Raw genomic sequence first — 19,698 nt, forward strand, 5'->3', positions numbered from 1 at the left:
CCGTTTGTGAAATAGAATACTTACGTAGGCTTAATTTCCTAGATTAATAGGGTCTTTCTTTTTCAGCGTAAATATAATAGTTAATCATTTGAAACCACGTACTTGGGACAGTTCAAATTGAAGGTGTTTCAGGGCTTTTCTAATCACTTTCCATTTTCGTTTAGGAGAAGCTTACTGCACAGCTGGCAGAAAAGGATAATGACCTGCAAAAGTGGCGTAAAGAAAGAGATCAGTTAGTCGCAGCTTTGGAAGTACAGCTCAGTGCTTTGGTTTCTAGCAACATTAAAAAAGATAAAGAAATAGAGGAACTGAAACATACCACATTAATGGGTTCAGGAAAGGTCAGTCTAGTTCTCCTTCTGTTCATTTTGATTTGTTATCTATTAGTTCTGTATAGCATTATCATATTGTTGCAGTCTTGATTTCAGAGCTGTGTTGGCTTCAAATATTGTCAACATTTCAGTGTTTAAGAGCAAATTTAAAAAATAAAACCAGCCCCATAGCTTGCTTTGGAAATGAACTGGCATTAGTGGACGGTGAACTTCCAAAGGTTCAGTGGTTCAGAAAAGCATTTGTAGTTTATTTGAACTCTGTGATCAAGAAACTGGATTGGAAATCTCCAACAGGCTTTCTTATGAAACTTCTAGTATTTTCTTGGACTACTCACCCTGAAAATTCCATGAGAAATAGCCTTTGTCGGCTTTTCATTTCCATCTCTGGTCCAGGCCAAGACCAGGAGGCACAGTGGCATGACAAGGGAAAAAACAAAAGCAAAAATCAAACGAAAGAGTTAACCCAACTTTCAAATTAAACTCAAAAGAAAAATTCCAAACATTTGTTATTTCCTTTGCTTTCTCAACTTTCTGTTTTGGCCAGTGTCAGAAACGGAACAAATTCTGTTACAATGCATTTGTAAGTCTTAAACATGAAAAGTGGGAACTAAATTAGTTGACATTTGATGGCTGTTTGGTGATTTATTAAATCAATTGATGGAGTCTCAGTCTAGTTTCTTGAGGTATTCATGTCACAAACCACCAAGACAATTATCACCTTTATTGGCAGTCCTGCCAGAGAGGTTATGAATGAAGGGGTATGGGGACTGAACTCATTATACCTCTGTTAGGACTGAACTGCATAGGCAGAATAGCATGAGGAAGATTAGGCTGCTTCTTCCCACGCTGTATGTGTTTTCTGGTACTGTGACAGTTCTCAAGTGCCCAGGACTGAATCACCTTGTTAACCACTCCTGTCTCCAGCTTGAGGAAGACTTGCTTGTGCTTAACTGGGTGTCTGTTCCCCAACACACCTCCAATCTGTTAGCCACCCAAACAGTTTCCTCTGAGCTATGCCAGCCCTTACTTTGACTTGCAGGTTAACAATAGATGCACCTCAGTTCCCGAGCCCCTTTGAAGCATCCCCTCACAGTGTTCATCCCTTTATCCGCTGAACACTCACAGTGCTACCAGGTCTGCCGTTCCCAAAGGAACAGGGTATTCACCAGCTTGTTTGATTCAATTCAGGATCAGCTCCTTATAACACAGAGTTGCATTTGTAGTTAAAACAATCATAAGTTTCTTGATTTTTTGATAATATTTAACAGATACTGAGGAAGGATAATGGAAATGGAAGGGGTACATATAAAACAAAATCAACACTTGCTTTCTGGAGACTAAACGAGCCCCCTTATAAAAAATCAAGGAACTATAAACAGCACCTTAATTTAACAGCTAACCTGTCTAAAGCAGTCTTATCTTGCCCAAAGCCTTTTTGCAGCACTTCCAACCAAGGCTGGTTGTGATACTGTTTCATGAATGTAATCACACAGCCCGACTACTTCCTAGGTGCAGGATAACAGAGTGCTTTCCTTGCCGCCGCACCTCCCCCTCCCCCCACTGTAGTCCAGTAAACGTTTGAAGTGTACTCCTAGAAAACACTCTTTTCCCCATGCTGTTTTTCTCTTCCTGATCATTCTTACAATCCTTAATCTGTGTCAAACTGTCTAGAGCGGCTCACAAGAGTGAGTGCTAACCTCAGGGTAGACTGTCAAGAAACAGGGCACAAACCCTAAACTGATTGTATATTCTATAATTAGTTTTCACCAAGTGAGAAGTGTGAACTCCTAAAGGACTATAATAACCTCAGCGTGAAGTCAGTCCTCTTTGGCACTCTGATCTATCTTGCCACCCAGGCAAGCCTTCCTTTGTGGTAGATTGTCTCTTATGCCAAAAAAGACAGTAGTATTCCGGTTACGCCCAGTACCAAATTTCTAAGTACAAATTCTTTTCTAAGGTCAGATCTGGACCACCTGGGTAGCTAAAGAAGTGTAGTTCAGCAGGGATTCTCTGTTGGTCTTGTTGATACATTTTGGTATCCAGACAGAACTCAACAAATACATTTTTCGTTCATTGATCTGGTCAAATTTCTGGTGTGAAGGAAAGCGGTCAACTCTTTGTGTCAGAGAATGCCTCACATGTTTATACAGTGTGCAGCAAAATGGTGTCTGGGCCTCAAGGTACCACAATAATACAAATAATTTATTGTAATCACAAAATATCTTTGCTACCCTAGAGTTTCTCCAGGATGGCTGGCTGGAATCCTACAACCAGGCATCTTTAGAAAAGTGGATTACATCCCTAGCAGCTTTCTTTTATGCAGGCACATTGGTCTTCCCAACTGAGTGCCCTCGGGTACCAAGATTCATCAGAACTCCCAAATTAGATAAACCTGGGGTCAGCTTTTATAGTTGCCATTACTTCTAAAAGACAAATTTTGAAATTAGTTCCTCAGTCTGTACAAGAACCACTCTATCTTAAGGAAAAGGTTATTCTGATAGCTCCAGAAACCTTTGGCCCGGGGCAAGTTCTTGTTCCCACACTTCATAGGAAATAGTTCGCTCATCATTTTTGTTCCAATCTTGAACACCCCTTTGGAAGATTGTAGCATAAGAAGGTATTCCTCGAGCTCTAAAGATGATATATCTCAGGCATGCAGCGTACATATGCCAATTGTACCCTTTTCATGATTCCATCCAAAATGCCTTAGAATTTCAAGGTTGCTGCAGGCAAAATGGTAAAATCCTGCACCAGTTTGCACACTACGCGTCTGGGAAACCATTCACTGAGGGAATCAAGGTTCCCTCCAGTGGCACTGTGGGAAGAAAGTGTCTGAGCCTCACCTAAGGGAAACTTGCAAAGTAGATTTCCATACCTCTGCAGAGGCATCTGTTGGTACAAAGGTGCTACTGGTTTGTTCCGAAATAATTCCTCAAGTTACAAAGCTTTCACTTTATATTGTGGAAACTTCATGTTCCTTCCTATTTCTGCCTACCATAACAACAATAGTTTAAATTCTGCTTTATCCTTCTACTCACTAACCCTCTCTTCTTCTGTGCATTGCTGCTTGCTACTGCCCATTTGGTGTAAATGAGGAGTGAAGCTGGGCAGCAGAATGAGAAATTTCTTACCTGATTATTTTCTTTTTGTTAGCAGCTTCTAGTTCATTGAACCCAATCTGGTAATTTGGTAAATGATTGTTACACAACTTGTAAAAATAATAATAATTTTTTTTCTCTGAAGGGAGACGCACACATACAGTTGCTCTAAGGTTAGTTTCAGAAATTTCAAGTTCTTGTCTTATTGCTATTAATTGATTGCTCCCGTGAATCTGCACCTTTGGAAGAACTTCTCTGGTGGCCTGAGCTGAAGAGCAGGACTCAGTCCTAGACCTTCCAGCAACAACATAAAACCACCTCCAAATTCCCCAGGTGGCAGTCCATTACCCATTTGTTATGAATGAGGAGAGAAGCTGCTAACAGAAAATTATCAGGTCTGAATATTTTCATGGTATAGTAATAGTGAAATGTTTCTTACAAAAATAAGTAGCTTTGGAGATTAACTGCATGGGTCTTTTGAAATGGTTTAATATTGTCTTCTTGCACAAACATTCATGAACTTAAACGTATTGAGCTTTTATATTGGAACACATAGGTAGCTCAAACATAATTCTAAAGCTTACACTCTAACATTGTTGTCACTCATTCTAAATCTTTTACAGTTTAAGGAAAAACAGAGAGAGAATAATCCTATAGCTGGACAAAGTATCCCAATAAGTTGCAATGAAGTTAAAGACAATCTATTATCACAATGTCCAAGCAGTGTGTCTTCATTAGATGAAACTGAGGTTGGTATATAACTTTCTTTTAGGTGATATGTGGTGATAAAGCTTTTGTCTAATAGACACAATAAAGCTAAAGAAATTATCTGTATAATGTTTTAAAATAGCAGTTCTCAAACTGTAGTCCACAGGCCTCTTCCTGGTGGCTTGCGGAGAACTGACAGGTCACTTGGTGCTGGTTCTTTGTTTCTAGCTGCTTCAGGGGTAACCAGGCTTTTCACTAATGCCTGTGGCTGTACTGACAAAAGCAATAAGAACCATGCTAAAGGGAGGGAGAGATTGGTGGTGGGCAGTCTCCTGGATCTGCCACAGACTTGGTGAATCCCATTACCCCTTTGCATGTTTATAAAAGAAGTATAATACCTACACTTCATGGGATCTAATTAAGGACCAACTGTGTTTGCAAAATGAGTGAGTCTTAGATGAGACTTTTTTTTTTTTTTAAGGCACTTTAAATGGGCTACACTTAAGGCAAGTTTGATACGCCTTCTTCAGATCCTGTGCAGGTTTATAAGATGGACAAAAGTCCCAACTCTCATTTAACTTGACCTTTTAAACTGCCAACTCTTTACTAACATGACATCTACATAATGAGTGATATCATTATATATCCACCCCTAGTTTTGGAAATGAGAAGGTGCAGGGATTCTTACTAGACTACTGTTCCTGGATGTGTGCTCCATCTTCTATATCAGCTGTAAGTTAGGAACCCTAGTGGGAACTGTTAGAAAGAAGGAGTTTTAACTTTCTTCCTTCTTTTCCTCAACCTCTGAGCTTTCTTGTTGCTGGAGGGCAGCAAGGTCTCAGTGCCCTACACCTCTACCATCTTTGCTAATATAGAAGTGTGGAAGGGTCTGCTACTCTATCCCTTCTCTAGCCTGTTTTCAGCTTGTCCTCTCCCTGAATAGCTCCTGTCCTTGGCTAATTTCCAAGTAGCAGTAGAGTGAAACTGATGTGATTCTAATGAGCTTTGCTGCTGCGCACAGGATACTGAGCAGCAGCAGCACAAACTTTCCAATCATGTTACTTGCTCTCTATTGTTGCTTTGGAAAGCAGTAAGCAGCTATAAAGCAAAGCTGGAGTTGTCTGTATACCCGAGGAGATGACTCAGTAAGAAAGCACTGCACTGGGTTCACATTTGGAAACTTATATTCGCAATCATGAAGGCTAGAAACTTACTTTTTTTGTTTTTCTTTAAAAAAAAAAAAAAAAAAAAGAGGCTTACATTTTACAACAGTTGAAGATGTAGGCTCCCTCACATGCCATGGCAAGTTTCCCAAATGCCAATAGCCACTAAGTGTGTGTGGACCTTTTCTAGGGCTATGTTAACTTTTTATTTTTCATATCACAAAGTTATTTTAAAGCTTGTTTGACAATATTTTTGTTCTCTTTAATTCACCCCATGTGTCTGCAGGACCATTCAGACATTGTTCTGGACTCTTCTGAAGTATCTACAGAAAACGGGAAAGGTAGCAGGTTTCCTAAACCTGAGATGGAGATTCAGTTCACACCTCTGCATCCCAATAAAATGGAAGTGAAACACCAGGGCAGTGCCTTACCAGTGACTGTTAAAATGCCCAAGACAAGAAGGAAAAGGAAGAGTAATGAGCTAGATGAGGTAAGTCCTACACTGAACACGAGCTTTTTAAAATTTACAGTACACAATTAGATCTATTACCGTGATCAGTTTTTGTGTACCTTACTATACTGGCAGTGGAATCCTATCTTAAAATTGAAACACATTGTCCCTTGTGTATCTGATTTGTATTAGAGCCAGCTAAAAATATTCCTAATGGTATGTTTTGATATATTTAGACCAAAACATGACTTTAAATGCATGTAACATGATGTTAAAAGTCTTTGTGTACCATATAACTCATATTAGCTATGCTGAGGCAGTTGAGGGTGGGATTTCGGTGGGGAAGTACAGTGGTGATTTAAAACTGTGTATGATACACACGACTTGTGATTAAATGTGTGCTAAGGAGAGGTGCTACTGCTTTGGATTGTTTTTTTGTTTGTAGTTCCTAAACTGTGGCTTTAAAAATATGTAAAGGGTATCTAGTGCTCTGGATGAGCATCCTTTGTGGTGGCTTATCTTTTAGGGTGAAACAAAAAATAAAAATGTTCTCCAACTATGCAGATCAGCTACACAAAAATATCCTTTATTTTGTATAAGTATTTGACTCTGTCTTCATTTACTTAAGACCTGGGAGTGGTGGCTGACCGGGCTTTCATTTCCTGAAACCATCCTGCCTTTTTCCTTTTCTACTTTAGTCAGAAGCAATTGTAAATAATGACCAATTGAAAGAGTCAGTCTGTTAAAGCTAGTGCCAGATTGTAATATGAGAGCCAGGCCACACCCCCCCCGGGGCAACATCATGGTACCTGTCAGCCAGTGGCAGCCCTCTCTTGTGAGTTTGATGTAGGTCTATCTCAGGACTTCTAAAGAGTACTGGGATTGGCTGGTGGGCAGGAGGGGCTGTGGGTGGAAACAGGCTTTTTCCTGAAAAAGGGGGAAACTTTGTGCTTCATTAGAACCTTTCATCCAAGAATCTCAAAATGCTTGTTTCAGCACACTGAGAAATAGGTAAGGAAAGTAGAGGCTTCAGTTCAGTGACCTTGGAAATGGTATTAAAAATCACAATTTCTATATTTTGTTGTTTTCAAAACCTAAGTGCAAAAAGTAACTGTTGAAGACTGTGTAACCCAACATTGAACTGGAATTCTGCATTATAAAGTATTTTGGGAAAGAGAATATCCACAATTGTCAATTAAAATGACTTCCATTTCTTCAACCAATTTTCTTCAAGAGCAATATGGTTTCAAGCTGCTGGACAAGCAGATGTAGAAATAAGCATACTTCTGAAGGCCTTGGTCAGGTATTGAACCTATTTGTCTGGTATAGATGAGCAGGTTTCATCTAACATAGAGTTGCTGTAGATGAGTACTTTAGAGATCCTTTTATACCAAAATAGTCCCTCTTCATACCCCTTAGTGTTTAGATAAGTCACAATAACATTACAACACCACTGAACTAAAATTCGTTCCTTCTAGGACTATTTTCTTATCTGAATTTTATTGTTACCTATTTTTTTTAGTCTGGACAATTTTCTATTCTAATATACTTCCAATTTTTTTCTAAATTGGACACAGACCAAATAGGAAAACATTTTTAAAAAAAAGTCAGTCTTCAACAAACCTGAATATCCAAGTTAAAAGTACTGAATTATTTTGTTTTTATTTTTCTGAAACTTCCAAACCATGATTTTACAGACACAGGGTTGAAATTAGTGGATAAATGTCAGGCATAGGTGGTGGTAACACATTTTCAGACTAGAGGAGGAGAAGGAAAAAACTCCTTAGATACCTAAAAAGTACATGTATGAGAGTTGGTTTTAGTTGAGACTTTTAACAGGTTTAACATTTCAAATTAACAGTTTAACACAGGCTTCCATGTTTTTAATTCAGCAACTTCGTTCTTCACCTTATTTAGCTCTTCATTCCCTGCACAATTAGGTTTGCTTGGCAGCCCATGTACCTGAAATCACTCCTATGTGTTCTGTCTTTCTAAAAGAACCCAGCCACGAGTAAGTGTTATCAAAATCCCATGCCAGGATTTTCAACTAATATATTTGATTATATCTTTTGGTTGGTCTGTCAGTGTGCAATCTTGCTTTACACAGATCTTGAAAGAAAAGTTTATTATACATGGAAGTGACATCACATCCCAAAATAGAAGATGCCTTACACTGACAGCTCAACAATGGTAAAATGCTACCAACCTGAATTTACATCAGGAAGCTAAATTTACATTCATTTATTGAGTGACTTCAGACTTCAGTTTTAAGAAATTTGACAAAAGAACACCCATATAGATGAAATGGTGGAGAAGAAAAATAGCAAATGTCAGAATGGGATAACTACCATTATTTCCAGTTGCCTTTAATTCAGAAGATTTAAACTTTGATTTAGGTGTGAATAAGTACCGTATCTCTATTATGTACCACTCAGGAAATGCTGGCTAGTAGCTCATCAATATCTGACTATAGCAATTCAGATGTTGGCTGCTTCTTTAATACGCATAACACTGCTACTTCTCCCAGAAGAAATTTTGTAAGCTGAGATGCAAACTGCAGTTGAAGTTTAGCATATACTTCATTTTCTCAGGAACTTGTCAAGAGTGAAAACAAGAAAAATGCCACACCTACTGCTGATGTTAGTTCACCTGTAAAGTCCAGTTCTGCTAAAATCAGCAAGAAGAAAATGGTTTGTTTTATTCTGTTCTTCAAGTTGGTTCGGACATTTTATGTGAATATAGATATATGCAAATAATTAAGAGGCTTTGAAAAGGAACGTTTTACTAAGCAGTATTTCTGCTTTATGTATATACTTGTCTGGCATCTCCACACCATCTTATGGTGCCATCCCATCAGATTCTGCAAGTGAGTCAAAGATGGTAAATCTGTATTAGGCAGGGAGATCTTTAAGGAATACCTCTGTTGCACAGCTTCTCTCCTCATTCATTACTCATGGGCTAATACTCCTCACCTGTGGAACTTGGAGGTGGTCCACTGTTGTTGCCTGAGGCTCCAGGGATAGGCTCTGCCTTTCAGCTCAGGCCTCTCCAAATTTTCTGCCTGCAATGGTGGCACAAGTTGGTGGTTCAGTTTCTCCCAGCCACTTTGTTTTAAAACCTTTATTTTTATTCATTTTTGTGCAGTTGTGACTTTAATCTTCCTCCTCCTCCTTCCCTCCATTGGGTAAATAGCAGCATAATGTTTTCAAACACCTGGATCTGCAACTGGAGCACCAACTTTTCAGACTCCTCTGCCCCCACTGAGGCATGGCAGAGCTGTCCTGCAAACATCTGGCTTAAATCTAAGCAGTGCTCCCGACATGAGGCAGCCCTTACAGGCTTTACAGAGAGTGAATTTGCCCTGCCTGTGGCAGTCAGCTGACACATATCCCTGAGTACCTCTGATAATTTTTGTGATTCTTCTATCATTTTTTTCTATTTATAAAATGAGTTTCTCTCCACTGTTGTTGTGCTAAGAACTCTCACAGACAGAGGAAAATGGTTGGCTAGATTAGTAATGATAGTTGTAATGCAGTATCATGTACAGGCCCAAATCACGTCAAGCTAGGAGCATTTGAGGTAGGTGCTGTGCAAAGGCATAGTTATACACGATCACACCTAGTCCTGGATTTGTGTAGACCAACCTTTGTGTCTAGGTAGCAAGAACCCCAAGATCCCCATGGACCCAAAGGTGTGCCTAAATGGATCCTATGGAAGAATCAGGCCCTAAATTAAGTCAAGAAACAACAAATGGGCAAATGGGAATGTTCTGTCCAGAGGAAACCCTGAAACTAACTAGACACAATGCTGCCTAATACCCAATAACAGTAAAATTGCCGAAAAATACCTTCCCTGAATCTTTTAGTCATAATAGAGCAGGTAAAAAAAATTCCAGACAACTGTGATTTTTTTTTTTTAAGTTGTGCCGTACAATTGTTTAATGTTGCTGAGTGCTATTAAACTGCCACCATTTCCCACCATATATCAGGATGAAACAATCCATGTATGTCCCAATAATTGTTTGGAAGGTACTTTGAAATCCTCTGAAGTGCAACAAAATTGTGTGGTGTTAAAGCTCTCCTAGAGTAAGTTTCAATATGCACACAATACATGGAGTGAAATCCTGGCCCCTTTGAAGTCAATGGGAATTTTGCCACTGATTTCAGTGAGGCCAAGACCCCTGTTTTTTATAATGTTATTTATATCTTGGTGGATTTTTGTGTTGCAAGACATTGTTTTGTTAAACTCTGTTGCAGCCTGAATATTCAGATTGACTTTGCTATGCATATTAGTACATACACAAATGTCCTTAGTCCTCAAAGAAGGGAACAGAGTTAGGTATAAATTAATAACTGCAGTCCATATGTAATGTTAAAAAGTAAAAATGAGCCATCTGATTATCAAACTTAATTTGTGGACTAAAAGATAAGTGAAATTGTGGTTCTCTACTTAAAATATTAACTAGTATTTCTGTTTAGATGGCCACTACACAATCATTTAGAAAGGAATACCCCTTAAGAAAACAAGTATCAACTTCAAGTACAAAGTCAACTCAGAAAAAAGATGGAACCCTACAAAAGCTTGGAGATTTCTTTCAAAGTTCTCCTACAATTATTCACTCCAAAGGTTTGTATAGTGCAAACTAGAAGACCTCTCTTTTTCTGTGATTCCTATTAGAAAATGTAGAAAGGGGACAAGTGGCTAAAGTAATATATTGGCTTGCAAATGTGGCATAATAAATGCTTCACAAATGCAATGTATGGCTATTTGTTCTTCCACAATTCCGGACATCTGGGCCACTCTCCTCTCTGCAGCTCGCAAAGGTTGATCAACATTTTGGCACATGGTCTGACCACGCCCCCTCTGCTCCTGCTTGCTGCCAGTTTCTCTGCTGCCGCAGCAGTAGACAGTGGCAATTTCTTTTGCTCCTGCGCTTACTACTTCTAATTTAACTTTTCTGCCCAGATATTTGGGCAGTGGGGAGTAGTTGTTCTCCCTCCTTCTACTCCCTGGGTCAGTTAACCCTTCAGGGGTATAACCCTCCCCGAGCCTCTGCTGCAGTGTCTCCCTTCTGGCTCCTCCACCCCTCACAGGCATGGCAGAGCAGGCAAGAAAGTACTGCATTAAATCCTAGCGGTGCTCTATATGGAGGAACCTTCCCAGGCTTGGCAGAAGCCAAACTGTGCCCAGTCTGCACTCAGCCTTCTGTCCCTAACTCCGCTAGGTCCCAGGGCTGTGAGGCAGGCAGGCAGGTGGAGTCCCCTACACACCGAGGCAGCCGCTAGTCCAACTGGGGGAAAATGGGCCAGGAACACTAGTGCAGAGGAAGGAGAGGCTCCAGATCCAGAAGCAAAGAGGACCCTGACCATCATCTCAGGAAGTAAGTCCACGGGGACCCCTACAGAATAAAGAGGGGAGGCTTTTTGGGCCACAACTCCCTCTCCTCCCACCTCAAGTCTTAAAGAGGGTCCTGAACATTCTGGGGAAAGAAACAGGTCTTTTAATCAACCTCCCTCCCAAGTCAGCCAGGACGGCTTGGATAATGAATTCCCACCCCCCTCCCAGGAGAGGAGGATTCTGAGACAGACCTCTCAAGGGGGCTCCAGGCCCTAAAGAAAGTAAGCCACAAGAGGCCTCACCAAAGCCACAGAGACCTTCTACATTCCCAAAGCATGCAAATAAGATTACCCCAAAAAACAAACAAACAAAAACCTAAAAATGGAAAGCAAAAACCCAAATAATCTGGAGATACGAGTCCTTTGATGACGACGACGACGACTCCTCTACTGAGGAAGACAAGTTACCTGGCTCTGAAACTTGAACAGGCTTCTTTAAGCCTCAGTGTAAATTTCTCCCCTCAAAATCCTCCCCTGAGGCTGCAATATCCCTTCACTCCTCCTTCGAAGAACCAGCCTGATAAGGGCAAGCCTATTAACAAGAGCAATCTCAGGCTCTATAAAATTCAAGAACCAAAGAGCTCTATTGCTGAGACACCAAAGGTTGATGCTCCTGTAGTATCCCTCACCAAGGACATGGTTATTCCCTCCGAAGGGGAGTTCTACCCTAAGGAACCCATGGATAGAAAGATGGAGCCCACTCTCAAAAAGGGCTCTGAAGCCACCTTCACCATCTTCCTGAGCATCCCTAGCAGCAACCTGCTTTGCAGAAGCTTCTCATTTCTGACTGGAAGCTCTCAAAGCCTTAGGGTGATTTCTGTCCTTAACTTTGGCTCCACTTTAAAGAAAGTCTTTCTAGCAACAACAGCATTTGTAGCTGAAGCCTCAGTGGATGCAATGAGGTTCTCAGCCTGAGCCCGAGCCCTGGCTTCTACCATGGCTTCTACCTCATTAGCCAGGTACCACCTATGGCTTCGACCTTGGAGTGTGGATATTCACTCTAAGCGGCTCCCAAGATTGGCCAAGTTTACAGGCTTCCTCCTTTAGGAAGAAAGCTGTGATATAGTGGTGTTTAACAATGCAGAAAATCCAGACAATCTCTCCCCTCCCCACTAAGCGCCCTTGGGAGACACTATAGACCGGCCTTCAAACAGAGGCGCTCCTTCACTTGTCAGCACAGAAGTGCCAGCAAAGGGGCAACAGATTCCCAAAGGGACAACAGTGGAATCACAGTCTAAGGGGAAAGTCCAGATGAACGTCAGCCACACACAAATCCACTTGGACAGATCACATAAGCTTCCTCCCAGAGCTGAAGCTAAGGGGCAGGATTTCCCATATCCTAGCAGAATGGTTTTCATACACCACTGGCAAGTAAGTCAGGGAAATAGTGAGCCAGGGATACTCCATCAAGCTGCAGGCTCTGCTCCATCTTTTCCTTCTTGCAGTCACCCAGCTTCAACGACCCTGTAAAACACAATCTGATCCACAACAAAATATATCCGCTTCTGGATATGGGAGCTGTAGTGTTCCCTCAGAAGAACTCTACTCCCTCAGAAGAAGGTTCTACTCCATCTTCTTCATTGTACAGAAATACAGGGGGTGGGGAGGTGTCAGAGCCATTCTCAACCTCAGAAGTCTCAAGTGGAGGAACAAAATAAAGTTTCAGATGGAGACCCTGGCTGTGGTTTCATCCTTCCCCCAGGAGCACTTCTTGGCTTCAGTAGATCTAACTGACTCATATCTCCATATCCCCATCAGACTGTGCCACCACAGGTTTCTGAGGTTCGCCTCCAGCAGGAAACATAATCAGTAGCGAGTACAGGTCAAGTAGGAGTGTTTGTCCCCCAGGGTTTTTAAAAAGGTGGGGGTGGCAATAGCGAGACTCAGGTTGCAGGGAATTCAACAGTACCCTCGATGACTACATGATCTGAGCTCCATCACAGTCAGCAGCGCACAGGATTTTTCCAGGAGCATGTCTTTGTCGGTGCCAACAGAAGTTCTCTGGTTCCATCCAGGAATTTGTTTTCTTGCTCCCGAGTTGCAGGAGGCCTACTATAGCACTATTCCTCCAACTGCTATGACTCCTGGTGTCGTGCATAGGGATCACTCCATGGGCACAATCACACATTAGTATGAATGCTTGAAAACTTCTAAAGATGTGGGACCACACCCAGAACATCAAGTACAGGTTCTAACACAGATGTTCAACTCCTTATAATATTGGTTGCCCTATAACAGGTACTGCAAAAGCATGCCCATCTGTCTTCCAGATCCTTTAGTCCTTGGAACCAATGCCAGCCTGGAGGGCTAAGGAACTCATTTGGAGATCCAGGGCATTTAGAGTGAGGAGGAAAAGGCTCACAACATAAAGCTCATAGAGCTGAGAGTAATTAAGCTAATTCTGCAAAAGTTCCAGCCCACCTTAACGGGGAACCATTACCTGATTCAATCAGACAATATGACTACAGTCACCTATTTAAACAACCAAGGAGGAACAAGGAGTCCAGCATTACACGCAGAAGCAATGGAAATTAATGGGGTGGGTGGAACAGTCCTCCTTTCCCTCAGAGTGATCCACATCAAAGAAACCTTAACCAAAAGGCAGACTGGCTCTGCCAGCCCAGGATTAACAACTCCTAATGGTGCCTACATCAGGAGGCTTTCAGTTTTGTTGTTCAGCTGTTGGGCCTCCCCAACATGTTCGCAAAATTGTATGAGATGCAAAGAGGCCAAAATACTTCACAAGGGAGGCAGGCCCCAGATCCATGGGAACAGATGCCTTACCACACAGTTGGCCATGGGGCATACTTTACACATTTTCACTCTTTTCCACTACTGGGAAAGGAGGTCCAAATACTAAAACAAGAACAGGCAATGATAATACTGATAACTCCTCATTGGTCAAAGATTTTGGTTCTCAGACCTGTTGGAGCTGAAACTTAACCTTCTGTGCAGATGTCCTCTTCTTCATCCAAACTCAAAATGGCTTCAACTAATAGCCTGGCTATTAAGAGGGAAGCACAAGAAGGTCTCAGTCTGTCCACCAGTGTCATTAAAATATTGCTTTAGTCTAGGACAGTAGCCGCACTAAAAGCGTACTCTTCTCTCTGGTCTAGACTCAACAACTGGTGCCAAGAGCACAATGCAAATCCCAGAAATCCAGGAATGCCAACCATTCTGGACATTCTCCAAGAAGGCATAGACAGAGGCCTTCAGCCCAGGACCATTGCGCATCAGATGTCTGCTCTTTGTAGTGTGTTTTATTTGCAGGATCCTCTGACTCCCTGGCAAACAGTCCACAGGTAACCAGATTCCTTCAAGCAAAGTAGCTAGATCTACACTGGGATCTTCTGCTAGCTTTGAGGGACCGGAAAAGCCATCCCTTCAAGCTTCTAATGTCAGTGTAAGCCTTTAATTTATCCACTAAAGCTGGTTTCTTAGTAGCTGTCCTGTCTGCCAAGCGAGTATTGGAGATGGCAGCAGTATCTATACAAAAACCTTACACATGTTCCATGAGTACAAGTGGTGCTTTTGACACCAGAATCCTTTCTTCCTAAGGTAAATTCCTCCATCCAGACTTCTCAAGAAGTTGTGCTTCCATTGTTCTGTCCAAAACCACAATATCCAACTGAAAAAGGCATGGCACACCTTAGGTGTCAGAAGAATGTCAAAAGTCTATCTGAAGTATACAGAATCTATGAGAAAATCGGGCTCCCTATTTGTGTCTTTCAATCTGAAATGCAAGGGACTCAGAGTCTAAGTCCTGTTGTGGGAAGCCTACAAATCACCAAAGGCTTCTGTCCTAGCAAGGATCAAGGCACAAGATCACAAGGCACAAGATCCTTAACACCCTCAAGAGCAGAACAAGCAAGTGTGTCACTTCAGAAATTTGAAAGCTGCCACTTGGTCTCCAGCATTAAGAACTACAAGGTGGACCTTCTGTCTTCTACAGAGGCCTCCTTTGGCAGGAAAGTGCTGCAGGTGGTGGCCCAGAAATAATACAGACTCTTGAACAAGCTGACAAAAAGAGGAGTATTTCTTTCCTACCAACTTTTGTTTCATAATCCTCCGTACATCTCTTCACCGCTTGCTACTCCCCAAACATCCAGAAGTGTGGGAGAGCTGGCGAGCAAAATAAAAAAAATTCTTCTAGATGATTTTCCATTCTGCTAGCAGCATGTCCCACAATATTCCCCACCCTGGACGGCTCATGAGTCAAGGTTGAGATATGGAAGGGTTACCATATGTCCATCTTCTTTGGTCTAATGTACATAGTTGTTTTATCTCTGGAATATTTGTTAATGTTCTGCAAATTTTATAGTTTGGGAGTAACTCGTCTGGCAGCAAACAGAAGCAGAGAAGGCATGGCCTGACCATGCAGTGCCAAAATGCTGATCTGCCTTTGTAAATTGCAGAGAAAGGAGAGCAGCCCAGACATCCAGAATTGTGGGAGACGCTGCTTGCAGAAAGGAAACTTTTGGTAGGAAATTTTTCTGTTCTCTTGAGCATACTTTACCAGTCTATTCTAAGTTTGGCTGTGTTGGACGTAAATGGAAAGCACAACTATTGTTTTATTTTAGCTTTTCTAATTTAAAAATAGAATTACTGCCCAATAAAACATCATAAAATGAATAAAATATTTGCCATTTTTTATTGTTGTTTCTATAGTAGTTTGATCAACGCCTATTTTATTAGGCACCGTACAAACAAAAAAGACAGTCTCTGCCCCAGGGAGTTCTCAATCTAAGATTCAGTAAAGATGTAACAGGTAAACAATAGAGTGGGAGTGCAAGATTATAACTAGGCTTGGAAGAATTAGATTTTTATCAATAAATGTCAGTAAACATTGATTTCACTGTACACATGCAAACAGACAAAATATTTCTTTTGCTAATAATCTAAATTTACAGATAGACAAAATAAGAAAAATGCAGCTTGAGAACTTAGATTTTGATTTTAAGAATATTTACTATTATATTTTGATGTGTGATCTTGACAACTTGTGTTTGAACAGTTATAAACTTTTAACTTTTTGTACTCTGTCTAATGTCATTAAATTATTGCCTGAGTCCCCTAAGGGAATTTTTTTGTTTAAAAAAAAAAAAGCTTTAAAATTGATATCAGTCTAAATTGGAAAAAAAAATAATTCTACATGTGCATAAATTTGTCAAAACAATAAGTCACTATTTTTAATTAAGTTTATAATAGGGCATGATTCTGATCTTTATTTCACCTTGATAGGTAAGAGTAATTTCAAGGAAGTCAGTGGGATTGCTGTACAATTGATAGCAGAATCAAACTCCAAATCTGTCCCTTCCTAGGAAGTAAAAAAAATTTCTTAATATGGCTTAATTTATTTGGCACACGCAGGTTTGCTGTGATCCATATTTTCTAAATCTCTTTTCAAAATCAAATGTGTCTGTATAGTAAAGCAAGGTTTTATTCAAACTATTTCCTCTTTAAAAAACCTTTTCAACTGTGATTAGAGGAGTATATTTTAGCTTTTTAAATATTCCCTTGATTTCTTCTAATTAATGCTCTTTTTGTTTAAAAAATAATAAAATATTGATTAAAATAAAATGTCTTGCAGCAAAGAAGCTGATTGCAACAATAAGCTCCCCCAAATCTACAGAAGTGGAAACTCACAAAGCAAAGGAGCAAAAGCCGAAACGAACCAAGCGAAAGCTGTACTCAACTGACATTTCCTTTCCTTTAGACATTCCTGGTGACGTGGTAAGTGACATATTTTCCACACATGCTGCAGTGAGATAAGTTAACGGCTTTCAGAAAGCTGATTTAAAGGGACACTGTCAACCTGAGATCTATTCAATTTACAAAAATGAGTTAAAAATTTTGACGTACTTCAGTTCCTCCCTGACTCCACTTTGCCAATCTTCATGGTTTTACAACTGCATCTTCTTTTTTCTCCTCTTGTCTCTCCTCTCTTTGCAGTTGTTTGCAAGACCTGTATAAATGGGAGAAGCTGAGTTGCTCTAGAGGGAATATAGTGAAAGTGCTGCCAAATGTACAAACTGACCCATTCCTTTCTCTAATCATAATCATTTTGGTGGGGGCATCACAAATGTTTTCAGATATTATAGTTAACAAGAAGTGATTTTTTTTTTCAGTTGACTGCATCTATTTAAATGTAAAAGGAAAATGATAAATGGAAATGGATACCTATATAACTAATTAATGAATAAGGAAAATACTTGATTTAAACCCTGAGGATGAGATTCTGTGCTGCATCGCTAAGAGTTGTAGCACAGAAGTGGCAACCAAGGGAAGTGGGGAGAGTGTCTTAAACCACCTGTTGTGTTGTCCTGATCCTGAGCTACTCCAGGGCTGGAGAGTCTCCTGGTGTAACTTAGCTTACACAGGACTACAGGCCTGTCCAACCTATGGAAGTCTCCTGTAGCTGCCCTATGATTTGGAGCTATACCTAGAAGCTCCACTGCCTTGCATGCTGGGATACCACACTGACACATCCCTCCTAGTGCAGTCCCTGACATGTCCCATATGCCAGGGCTTGCAAGAGGGTCTTTGGAGACCCCTTTGGAGAGGGTCTTTGGAGGGTCTTTGGAGCCTTATGGCTCTCTGCAGTTCTTGCACTGGAGGAATACTCCACCAGCTAGAAGCAGAGCTTTTAAGAACCCTTTATTCTGCTCTGGTCCTTTTTCCTATTGTGAAGGGGCCAGAGCAGGGAATGAGGATCTCAATCTTATGCCTCAATCCTACAAATTCCTATGCAAATGAGTAATCCCATTAATTCTAATGAGAGCAGTCTGAATGGGGGAGGCACAGACTGCATAGGATCCAAGTTGCTGGACAAACCAGGGAATGTCAAGGGAAGATTAAACTTTTATTTTTGTTTTGTTTTACATGTTGTATGCAGTGGTGGTGTAGCCAAGTCAGTCCCAGGATATTAGAGAGACAAGGTGGTTGGTAATACTTCACTCACCTCATCTCACTTTTGTTTTTACTTCTTTACTTTTTATTTTGGTAAGTTAGTGCTAGAAGTTTAGGACTGGAAATTGTTTCCAATCAGAATGGTTTCACAATTAATTTATTCTCCCATTAATTTCTATGCAAACATAGTCTGACACATCCTAGTCCTTGCTAGGATTTTTTTTTTTTCCCCATGAAATTTATGTGGAGCTCTGTACACTGACCTAAGGCTACTATGGATCCTTTTTTAAAAAATTCAGTAGCAATATTGTGCAATTTATTATGCATCTAGCTCAGGGGGACACTAGAAAAGTGGTGGGTGTTTTATGCAGCTAACTGCATGAACACAGCCATCTGCATACAGATATCTAGAATCATGTATAGAGTGACATTGACATGATTCCATATTAAACATTTATCTGAGGAAAAGCAAAAATAACTTTCAAAATGTCTTTTTTTTAGATTGCTATGGACCAAAAGGAAAAGGAAAGTGATCATCTAATCATCAAGCGACGACTGCGGTCAAAAACAGCAAGATAAATGGTCATGTAGAAGCATGTTTATATAATTCTTAATCAGGTCATATTTCTATTGTATTATTTTCAGTTGATTGTATATAGTTAAAACTGTAGATCCTTTATTATACTCCCATTGCCGCTGTATAGTTTTTCCTTTGTTTAAACCTTCAGAAGTACTGTATAAAATTGTGAATCCATTAAAGCTGAAATGTAGTTTAAAAAGTTTTTATATCTGTGATTTGTTTTAAAATTTGATGTCTTTTTAAAAGAGTTCAGGAATGCCACTCTTAAGTGAGCATAAGAACAGCCACACTGGGTCAGACCAGTGGTCCATCCAGCCCAATATCCTGTCTTATGACAGTCACCAATGCCAGGTGCTGCAGAGGGAATGAACAGGCAGTCATCAAGTAATCCTTCCCCAATCACCCATTCCCAGCTTCTAGCAAACAGAGGCTAGGGACACTTCAGAGCATGGTTTTGCATCCCTGCCCATACTGGCTAATAGCCATTGATGGACCCATCCTCCATGAACTTATCTAGTTCTTTTGTGAACCTTGTTATAGTCTTGGCCTTCACAACATCCTCTGGCAAAGAGTTCCAGAAAGAGTTTGTGCGTTGTGCGAAGAAATATTTCCTTTTCTTTGTTTTTAAACTTGCTGCCTATTAAGTTACTTGGTGACCTCTAGTTCTTGTGGTCTGAGGAGTAAATAACACTTCCTTATTTACTTTCTCCGCACCCGTCATGACTTTATAGACCTCTGTCATAGCCCCCTTTAGTTGTCTCTTTTCCAAGCTGAACAGTACCAGTCTTTTTTTTTAAATCTCTCCTTATTCGGAAGCTGTTCCATACCCCTAGTAATTTTTGTTGCCCTTCTCTGCACCTTTTCCAATTCCAATATATCATTTTTTGAGATGGGGTGGCCAGATCTGCACACAGTATTCAAGATGTGAGCATATCATGGATTTAAATAGAGGCAATTGATACTTTCTGTCGTCTTATCTATCCCTTTCTTAATGATTCCCAACATTGTTAGCTTTTTTGACTGCTGCTGCACATTTCAGAGAACTATCCACAATGACTCAA

The 19,698-nt window shown here is 40.5% G+C and overlaps 1 protein-coding gene across 2 annotated transcripts in view; it reads left to right on the plus strand.

Moving 5' to 3' along the window:
* The window catches only part of KIF20B (kinesin family member 20B), a 73,712-nt gene extending 54,897 nt beyond the window's left edge, over positions 1-18,815 (plus strand). For both annotated transcript variants that reach the window (XM_073353810.2, XM_073353811.2), the window contains 7 exons: positions 165-341; positions 4,054-4,179; positions 5,588-5,791; positions 8,344-8,442; positions 10,231-10,378; positions 16,739-16,881; positions 18,559-18,815. In XM_073353810.2, coding sequence (XP_073209911.1) covers positions 165-341; positions 4,054-4,179; positions 5,588-5,791; positions 8,344-8,442; positions 10,231-10,378; positions 16,739-16,881; positions 18,559-18,636 — 975 coding nt within the window. In that variant the 3' untranslated portion in view covers positions 18,637-18,815. The remainder of the gene's footprint in view (positions 1-164; positions 342-4,053; positions 4,180-5,587; positions 5,792-8,343; positions 8,443-10,230; positions 10,379-16,738; positions 16,882-18,558) is intronic.
* Positions 18,816-19,698: the final 883 nt, after the last annotated feature.

The sequence above is a fragment of the Lepidochelys kempii genome, chromosome 7 (genome assembly GCF_965140285.1).
Source record: "Lepidochelys kempii isolate rLepKem1 chromosome 7, rLepKem1.hap1, whole genome shotgun sequence".
In the NCBI taxonomy this organism is placed as follows: domain Eukaryota; kingdom Metazoa; phylum Chordata; order Testudines; family Cheloniidae; genus Lepidochelys; species Lepidochelys kempii.